The 10,561-nt window shown below is 43.1% G+C and overlaps 1 protein-coding gene across 1 annotated transcript in view; it reads right to left on the minus strand.

Moving 5' to 3' along the window:
- Positions 1 to 10,217, minus strand: part of KLHL3 (kelch-like family member 3) — a 118,121-nt gene extending 107,904 nt beyond the window's left edge. Inside the window, exon 1 of the mRNA XM_011969166.1 lies at positions 9,694 to 10,217. Coding sequence (XP_011824556.1) covers positions 9,694 to 9,707 — 14 coding nt within the window. The 5' untranslated portion in view covers positions 9,708 to 10,217. The remainder of the gene's footprint in view (positions 1 to 9,693) is intronic.
- Between the last annotated feature and the right edge of the window lie 344 nt (positions 10,218 to 10,561).

A 10,561-nucleotide genomic window follows, 5' to 3' on the forward strand; every position in this document is an offset into this window, starting at 1 on the left:
GCTAAACAGCTGAAAAATCATCAGTCTACAGGATAAAGTCATGATTCTTGCCCAGTATTCAAGGACTTCCTTGACCTGGACTGAACCTAAATGCCAGCCTTACCTCTCTCGTTTACTCAAATATTTACTAAGTACCTATTATGTGCCAAGCAGATGAACCATTCACTGCAGACACCTAGATTTCCCTTCTCTTTCCCTGTATCATAATCTAAATACCTGTTATTTGAGGACCAATTAAGCTTTGCCTCCTCTATGAAGCCCTTGGGATACGTCAGTTCTAAATGAGCTCTTCCTTCTCTGAATTCCTGTAGTATTTCTGGCTTGTAACTCAGCTGGCACATAGAATTCTGCCTTGTGCCTGATTACTTCTTCATGGTACAAATCCAACTACCTACCTGCCTCACACTAGATTCAATATACCTGGAGAGCAAGGAACATGTGTCTGAGGACTCTGTATAGCTTAGTCTGCCCAGCATGAGGCCATGCCCACAGTAGGTCCTCATTACATATTTGTCATCTGAACTCTACCTGAAAACCCTTCACTTGTCTTTACAAGAGTTAGATGATAGAGCAGAAGGGGATAGTCTGACCAACACTTTTATTTTTTAATGAAAATAGAGTTGGCCTTCAGAGTTAAACTATAAATAAATATACATAAAATAGTAATTATAAAAGTTATAGATAAAAATATATAAGCTCTAAAAATTAGGCCCTCTTTCAGCACCACACCTTCCAAAGCCTTCTTTCCTGCCCTCCTCTATCCTCTAAATTCCAGATCTACATATCCAATGTCTTATTTGAGTCCCCTAGATTTTACACAGGTAACTCATACTTAGTCAAAATCTAAGTTCCCTACCCTCCCTTAAGCCTGCTACTCTTTCTGTATTCTCTATCTCAGAGGCATAACCAACCACCCAATCACCTATCTAAGTCAAAAACTGGGGTGTTATCCTTGATATCTTCCTCCTTTTCTCTCTCTCACTCCTCACATACAGCCATAAATCATATCAATCCTATGTGTTAATATCCCTGCACCCCATTTCCTTCTCACTTTCACTACCACCACAACCCCATTCCAGGCCATCATTGTTTCTTGCCAGGATTATTCTAATAACCTCCTCCTAGACTCCAGAGGGACCTTTCCAAAGTGTCAATGTGTTCAAGGCATGTTCTACATGAAGCCTCACTGATTCCTCACTGCATTTAGAATAAATCTCAGGCACCTAGCCTGGCCCTTAATCCCATCATTGCCCTGAAGACTTCTCATTACTGTAATACTAAAATACTTGCAATAGCCAAAATACACTAGGCTCTCTGCCTTGTGAAGTTTTGTCTGACTAGAAAACTGTTCTATCCTATTCCCCACTCACTCTCCCCTGTGTCTAGCTAGTTCCTACCAGCCTTCAAGCCTCTTCCCTGAAGCCTTCCCTCTCTTACTCCACTACTCACTAGATTAGATAAAATCTAGTGGGAAACTAGGTTAGTTTCCTCTCTTCTGCATTCCCACAGTACTCTGTGCTACCTTCTGTATTGCATTCTAATTACCTCTTACTTATCTGTCTGCCCCACACACTGCGTGCTGGTAAATGTTTAATAGTTGGTTGGGAGGAAAGGAGCCCTGATTTGTAACATTTGCCAATTTCCAGAGTGTAAATACTCCCACCATGGCAGATTTTAAGCTACCAACATGATGCCACCAAACATGAGATTTGGGAAGAGATGTGCAACAGCACACCATTATATCACTGTATAGTATTTCTACAGCAAGACGCAACAGACACAACCTCAAAGCCCTAGAAGATTATAGTAAAAATAATTAGAAAGTGATGAGTTTGGGGTACTTTATTACATTCAATTTTAATATAATTTACGTTACATAATTTAATTGTTACTAATGGCAACATTTAATAATTGGCTCACAAAATTCCTGAAAATTTAACAAACAGCTTTTGCAAGTGGGTGAGTGCTGACTCCAGCACACTGCTGCCCCCTCTAGATTGTGAGCTCCATGAGAACCAAGGCAGTGTCTTAGTTGCCTCTGAATTCTTAGCTTCTGTCACGTGATAGGTGCTCAATAAATGACTATTGCGTAAATTAATTGATAGATAAGTAAATTAGGTTTAACTACTGACCACTGTAGCTTTCCTTACTCCCCTTCATTAAAATACTGATGGCTTTGTCCTCCTCAACCTCCTCTCCATAACCCCTCCACCCCGCATTCAGAGAGGAGTACTTTCTTAGGCAGCCCAGTCCCCTCCATTGATGACACGGAATCAGGAGGATGGGGGTGAGAGAAAGCCAGCAACAACTGGAGAAGAGGGAAGAAAGGCAGATGGGTTGCTGCTTACTGTGTCAATTCTTAGAGTCTTTCTATTGCTGAGGAAAATGGAGCAGTGAATGGAAAGCAAAGGATACTAAAAAACATGCTAGAAAGGCAGGAGATAGAAGAGTCTCCAAGCAGGCTGATTGTGCAGCAATGTTTGGGGGAATCTAACAAATGAGGAGCTCCAAATGATGAGAACTCATGGACACAAAGAAGGGAACAACAGACATTAGGGCCTACTTGAAGATGGAGGGTGGGTGGAGGAAGAGGAGCAGAAAAAATAACTATTGGCTACCTGGGTGATGACAGGTACTAATCTGTACAACAAACCTCTGTGACATAAGTTTACCTATATAACAAACCTGCACGTGTACCGCTGAACCTAGAATAAAAGTTAAAAAAAAAAAAAGAAAGAAAAATCAAATGAGGAGCTCCAGAACATCCTGGGTGTGCAAGAATGTAGAAGGAAGGAAAGGGGAGTCTGAGAAATGCTGTTAAAGGTTATGATCTGTTTCACCTCTAAAGGTCTCCAAGAGATGCAAATAAAATTCAGAAGTCGTGAGCTGATACTAGCCACATACAAGAGGCAGAAGCACATTATGTTCAAGCTAGAGATGAGATGGAATAAAGAGGCAAAACCACTCAATGAAGGCAAAACAACTCTGAGCCAGGGCAAAGCTGTGCTGAATGCATTAAAAGCTCTCAACAAAGAAAGTGTAATTTAGAAAGGAATAACCAAAAACTAAGAATCAGACAGAGAAGAAAGCCCTCGGTCCAACCCATCTCACTCTGTCTAGGAAAGTGATTTAATCACTAGATGTCATCAGCTAGTTCAGCCTCAGGTCAGATCCCCATGGTGGAGCTTGAAGCCTATAAATACTCCAACGCCATAACTCAGTCCCTAGTTTACTCTGCAGCGTTTTGACCAGTTTGGCCTCCCCCGTGGTTGTCCTTCAGAGAACCAGAATGTGGTTGCAGGCCCTCAGGAATATCTTGCCAGTAATATTTTACTGTAAATCAATAAACTGATGACATGTTGACTATTGTACTTTAGGTTCTCATGAGGTCATTGGCATGACTCTGCTTCTCCAACTCTGGGTAGCAATGGGACCCTATCCAGATAGGATTTCTGAGCCCCTGGCACTCTGGTCAAACTGCAGATCTAGTAAGTATCCCAATCCTAAAGTTCAAGACCAAAATGACCGAACTTAGATTGCTACTTCTGGATTAATGAAGAACCTGACTCGTGAAGATGTCCAGCCAGCAGGATTCAGGACTTGGTGGTGCAGTCCTGCCACCACAAAGTACCATTTACACACAGGTTACCAGAGAGCCCCATACTCTTCATCCTCTTTCAGCAGTGCCACCTCAGTTCATAGCATTAGGTTGAACCCCTGTAATAGCCCACATGGATATGCAGAACATATGCATTAGTAAGGTATAGATTGAGTTAACATTTCCTGAAAGTTGAGGGTATGTTAAAGCACCTTACCTCCATTATCTCATTTTATCTTCAGAACAACCCTAGGAAGTAGGCAGATTTTTCTCTTAAGGTACAGAGATAAAATTTGTCCAAAAGTCCCACATAACTAGTAAGTGCAGAACTGGCACTGAAACCCAGGCCTATCTGACTCCAAGGCCTGGGCTCTTAATAACAATGTCCACCGACTCAGGATAATGTCCATAGCCCATCAGACCAAGGGAGGCACAACCCCTCATGTCCCACTCTCTGACGTTCTTCCTTGTGCGACCAAACCAGGCCAAATGAAAAAAGACTAAATCTCCTAGGACCTGTGATATAGCACTACTTCACTTCTGATTATGGGAAATTGCAGTGTGTACTGGAGTCAGTGTTATTAATTGTACTGAACTTGGAGTTTACGCAATGGGGCCTTCACACAAGCCAATCATGATTCACCAAAGATGACCAGCAGCTGCTGTCATTCCTGTAATGTGCTCCTTCATAAACAAGCTCAAGAACAGGTATGTTACTAATCACATTCCTAAAATCCCAAGTCACAGACCACTTTCTGCAAAACTCAAGGGGAAAACTCTTAAATGGGCTATGTAAAAATGTAAAACATTTTACACAGACAGATAAAATTAGACAAGAAGAGAGAAAGACTAAAAGAAAACATGCTACTCATTATGTGACATTTTGGGAGCCAAGTTTATGTTTAGTTTGAATAGGAGAGCTAAGCCCTTGCATGTGTGTGATTTTGATAGTGGCTACGATATACTTTCATAAATGAAAATGAAAAGTCCAGGAAAGTTGTGCTAAGACTCCGAAAATCCTCATAAATGATAAAAAGTTAGATCTCTGACCTGAGAGGCATTGAACTTATTTAACAGAAAAAAAAAAAATCTGGGTTGGGCACAGTGGCTCACACCTGTAATCCCAGCACTTTGGGAGGCCAAGACGGGTAGATCACGAGGTCACGAGATCAAGACCATCCTGGCTAACATGGTGAAACCCCGCCTCTACTAAAAATACAAAAAATTAGCTGGGCGTGGTGGCGGGTGCCTGTAGTCCCAGCTACTCTGGAGGCTGAGGCAGGAGAATGGCGTGAACCTGGGAGGCGGAGCTTGCAGTGAGCCGAGATGGCGCCACTGCACTCCAGTCTGGGCGACAGAGCAAAACTCTGTCTCAGAAAAAAACAAAAAAACAAAAAAACCTACCAGCACATGTTCAATCTATTTTTTACATGGTTTATTAGTGCTCTATTCCGTTTAACCTAGTTTGAACATTCATCCAGAAAATGCAAAAAAAAAAAAAAGGTTAGTTTGATGATGGCAAATTTCATCAAATAAAGCACTTGCTTTAGGAAAACTCACACAAAAATTATCTTGTCCAGATCTGTCTTACCAATTCAAAACTTAGCAAGCAAAATCCTAAAAATCCAAATCTGGGTGCAGGGAAATCAAGAGGTTTCTTTCCCTGACTTTGTTTTTGCAGTTGAAAACTTTACTTTGCCAAAAAGTATTTCCAAAATGGAAAAATTTGGTTTCAATTATCATGGTTGAAATGCATGCACATCTGCTTCAGGCAGCAGTGATGCCCAAAACTTTTTACAGAATTTTCTATCCCTGACTTCTAAGGTTCGGGGAGGACTAAGTGACTTGCCACTGGGAACAGAAAAAAGGCGAGGTTGCTCAACACTTGCTCTTCCCTGGGTCTTGCCAGCATTTAACCTGACATTAGAAAACTCAACATTTAAAGTATACTGGCTTTCAAAGTCTTGTCTCCTCAGAAAATATTCTCTATCTGTCATTCCTGGATCAAAGGTAAATAGATGAGCTCCTTTGGATCAGAAGTTCCCTGAGGTCCAGGAACAGGCTCTCCTTCGTAAAAACCAGTCAGTAAGAACTATCCTCTGAGGACACCTCACACAAAATCACAGCACAGTGCCCGGTACATGATGCCCGTCTCAAGCAGGGGCATCGCTGTGCTTCTGATGAAGAAAATAATCATGATTTTAAGAAAAATAGACAATTAACTTCCCCTTTTTATGATGCTTCTTCCAAAGTTGTGCTGCTCTGTAACTCTTGCAGATCTGCCACAGTCTGGGCCTGAATGTTTTTTTATTGTGGTAAAATAGGCGTAATATAAAATTTATAATTTTAACCATTTTTAAGTACAGTCGTACTGTTGTACAACCATCACCACCATCCATCTCCAGAATTCTTTCATCTTCCCAAACTGAAACTCTCTATCCATTAAACAATAACTTCCCCATTCCTCCCTCCCTCCAGCCCCTGGCAACCATTTTACTTTCTGTCTCTATGAATCTGACTAACCATTTATTTTGAAATTTTATTTTAAGCTATCCACAAGGCTGATTTCCAGAACTGAAATAAAATCCCAATTGCAAGGACAACTGCCATTTGTGATACCTATCTTCTCTACATACCCACTCACATGGACACAATTTATCATTGTAATAGCTAACAGCCAGAGACCCTTTCCCTTTGCAAAAGAGAAGACAAAATCACCTTTGTCTGACTGGTCAAGCCACAGTGATTCTCCCACAGAGGGAACTGGGGAAGACTTAGTATCATAAGTTCCAGGAGAGACCTCTAAATCTAGAAAGATACAGCAAAGGTTAGTGCAAATTCACAAGTTCTTCTTGAGATTTTGGCCTGAACAAACATGTATCCAGCCCATGGTTCCAAATCTCTGAGGCAACTAGATGCCACAGGTTGTCTATAAAAAGAAAGATTAAGGTAGATCTTGATGAAACCTAAAAGAAGAAATGCCAAGCCCTATGGGGTAACTTACTATACGGAGATAGTTTTAGGTAAGAAGCAAGATGATGGCCTGATAAGCTCCCTCATTTCCTCATGGAAATGGTTCTACATAATCTGCTTTGGATGATAAACAGAGAGAGGTCCTAAAATATGCCTTGGTTAGTAACCCAGCAGCGAGGTATAGGCTACAACATAGCAATAGGTGGACACCAATGATAATAGCAACTACCATCTACTGAGTACTCACTCAGTGCCTAAAAAACTTTACTAGGTACCTTACACATATTGTATCATTTAATCTTCACAACAGCTCTATGAAGTATAAGTACTGTTATTATTCCCTTTACACAGAAGAGAAAAATTAGTTCTGAAAAGAGTGTGACACACTCAAGGTCACACTGTAAAGTAGATTCACCACTAGGTCTGTTACTCCAAAGCCCATGCTTTTAATTAATAGCCTTTCAAGGTACAAAGTATTTTCATACCCTCATGGCAAAGAAAAAAAATTGTTCATTAGCAATCTCTTGGTTGAAATTTTGTAATGCTTAAAAACAGCCCCAATTAAGATTCAGCAGGTTAAGTGTGGAACAAGCACCAGATTCAGGATCCCTCCAGTCTCTGGAGGTTGGACATGTGATCCTAGGCAAGTCACTCAGCTTCTCCGGACCTCAATTTCCCAGGGAACTTGCAAAACAAGGCTACTTCCCTCTGTTCTCCCCCCTACCTCAAAGCATTCCATGGAATCAGTTACCCGTGCTAAGATAATAAGGCTGATATCCAAAGATGAACCTATTGGCCAAAGGCTTCAGTCTCTTCTCTCACCAACTTTCTTTTTAGTTATCAGAGCCTCACACAAAGGTTATTAGTTAATCAGCTAATAACTATTCAGCACCTGCTATTTGTGTACCCACACAGTAGTCAATGGGCGTATTTAGAAGTACAAGGTACTAGCCTTGCCCTTGAGGACCTGTCTCCAAGTTTGGGGACTGCTAAGATATATGAAATAAAAGCACTAAAAGATCTGATGGGCCTATTATTCAGTGTCCAACTATGAGATGCAAACTAGAGGGATTAGAATTCAGAAGAACATCAGCCAGGACTAGAAAAGCTGAGTTTCCAAGATAAAGTAGAATTTTAGAATAACCTTGATAGATAACTTTTGCAAAATTAGAAGGGAAACACATCCAGCAAAAGAAACTCTGGGAGCTAAGGATATGAGGCTAGATGAAGTAATGTATAGGATGGGTGATCATGAAAGAGATCAATAGAATTGTTAGTAGGTTTATGAGTGAGCAGTGGGAATGGGAACAGGAGTTGGAGTTCAGAAGACTTGAATGCCTGGCATGGTAAGCTGGGCTTGAGGCAGGAACAAAAGGTATGACCTGGGTGACCTGGTGAACATTGGAAGCTGCTCGGTTTAGACTTCTTGTCTACCATCTGCCTTCAGCAGAGGAAAAGTACAAGAACATGTGCAACCTGGTGTTCTAAAGCCATAGACATCAGCCATCCCAGCTGAGAGGCCCCAGGACAGGGGCAGGGACTCATTACATTTCTGAACACAGAACTGGGAACACAGTGCCCAAAACCATTTGATCCGCTGCTAGTAGTCTCACACTGATCTCTCAACCCCAGTTACACCACAGATCAAGCAAATAGGCATGGCCCAGAATCTCTAAACCTTCATCACATCAGCCCCATTCTCTGCCACCTACTAGATCAATGGAACACTGTTTTGGGGACCAAAGACACTGCTCACCTCTGCTGCACACCTAGGAAACAAGCCTTCACATGTTCTGCTGCCCAGCAGGCCACATGCAGTTCTACACTAAACTCCTGTTATGAAGAGCACCCAGAAAGACGATGCACCAGCAGCACAGTCAGTCCCAGGCTCTTTCTGTGGGAGTCATCAAGAAACACAATTCCCAGGGCCTCTACAGACAAAAGAATGAGATGACACTCAACCATCATGCCAGTTCTAATAGGGTCTAGAGATGTTCAATGGCATCACTGAGCCCCGTGAGACGCAGAAGTCACAACAACTCATGAAAAGGAAAGTGTTCATTGAGAGATTCTCTAGTGTTGACTTAGTTGAGCCTATTATTGTTAACCAGATAGTTACTGTCTGCATCAAACTGGCAACCTGGAGCAGCAGCCTTCCCCTCAGTGGTGCACTGCCATGGCCGGACCCCTCCCTGCAGTGTTCTCTCCTCGGATAAAATGGCAAGCCCTGTACTCTACCAACTGCAGACCAAAGAATGAAGAGGTTGGCACTCAAGAGATATTTTACTTCATAGACAGAGGAATGTCACCTCTGCACTGCACTGAGTACTTTCACAATGAAAGATTCAGATCTTCAGATAACAATTTAAAAATTTAGATGGGTGTGCCTGCCAGGATCTAACTGCCTCGCTAGTTAGATCCAGCTCAACAAAAGTACTTGAAATCTTTTCTGCTGGTTCGTATTTCAAAAGAAATCCCTGATGGACGAAGCACAGACCTTCCAGTATAACTCATAAACTTTTCAATACAAATATGAAACTCAGTTCAGAGCAAGTGTCATCTGACTGGATTTCTCTCCTTCATCCCTGAATGTGTGTGTATACAGGCATACACGGCGTGCCTGCGCGCACACACACACACAGCCATCAGCATGGCATGCTTGCTGAAGATTCGAGCACTCCTGCGTGAAAATGCAAGTACACTATGTCAGGCCAGCCCCACTATGACATCAAAAACCCCCCACCAAAGAAAAAAACACCCCGGGAAAGTAGCCAGGAAAGGGAAACGCCTCCTTGAAACAGCCTGAGAAAGGCAATCTAATTCAGCCTGTGCTGAAACTATTCCCGAACACCAGCCAGGAAGTCCCTTCTTTCAGGGTGCTCCGCTGCCTAGCAAACCCAGACCTGCCTTTGCGGAAGCCAGATCTCTGGAGATTCAAGCCCTGGAATGGGTGGTTTGGAAAGCGGCTTTCCTGCTCTTGCTCTGCCGCCCTTTGAGATCCATCAGTGGCCAGGTCTTCCAACCCTGCCTAGCCAATGCAAACACAAAAGCTGGTGGCTGTACCGCAAGCACACATTTACTTATATACACACACAACACAGCACATACTTATACATACATACCTTTCACCCTCCATTGTGTGAGGCCCAGTCAGGGTGGTAGCCGCTGAACTGTGTGCATGCACCCGGGAATCCTAGTTCTGTTCTTGATTCTCCCAGCAGACCAGTGGGAGATCTGATCAGCAACAGTGATTCAGCATGGCTGCAAGTGAAGCCTCCTCCCTTCTCAATCCTCCTTCCTCTGACTTACTCGCAGCAGCTTCTACCGCAAAAGCAGCAGCAGCAGAAAATGTCTTACCCAGAGCTCCCTGCAGCCCTTTCAGCTGCTAAAAGCAGCAACCCACTTGCTCCCCCTCCCCCGCAGGCTTGCTGCTCCTTGGTCTCCTAGGAACGGCAGCAGCTCCAGCGACCCAGGTGCACTGCCACCTTTCCAGCTGCCTCTGCATCTGCCCAGGCATCCCCAGCCCAGGCGATTAGCCCGCCCCTGGGGCTCCTGCCTCCTCTGTCTAGGCTGCAAAGAATCAGGCAGTTCGTCACTAGCCCGAGAAATACTGGCCCCTACACCCTCCCCTGCCCCCATAGGCTATGAGTCTGTCAGCCTGGCCAGATTGCTGGAATGAGGAGGCCCCTCTGTGGCCTGCAGTGGAGTTTATCATCCACCTGGGGAAATTCACTTGTAGGTCACAGTTTATGTTCCAAATCCTCCTCCCAAATTCTATAGTAGCTCTGAGTATCTGATAGATGGGGAGAAGTTAAGGAAAAAGCACCTGACAGAAGTGAGAAGAACACAGAGAGAAATTAAAAGAATACAGAGAGAAATTGGAAAATTAGTCGAAAAAGAGAGGTAGTACAAATAGGTGAAACGGAAACAAACCCTATTTTACTCCAAGAGGCCAAAGACTACTGCAGTAAAGCTATCACAATGAATACT

This window comes from Mandrillus leucophaeus, unplaced genomic scaffold (assembly GCF_000951045.1).
Source record: "Mandrillus leucophaeus isolate KB7577 unplaced genomic scaffold, Mleu.le_1.0 Scaffold88, whole genome shotgun sequence".
NCBI classification, from domain to species: domain Eukaryota; kingdom Metazoa; phylum Chordata; class Mammalia; order Primates; family Cercopithecidae; genus Mandrillus; species Mandrillus leucophaeus.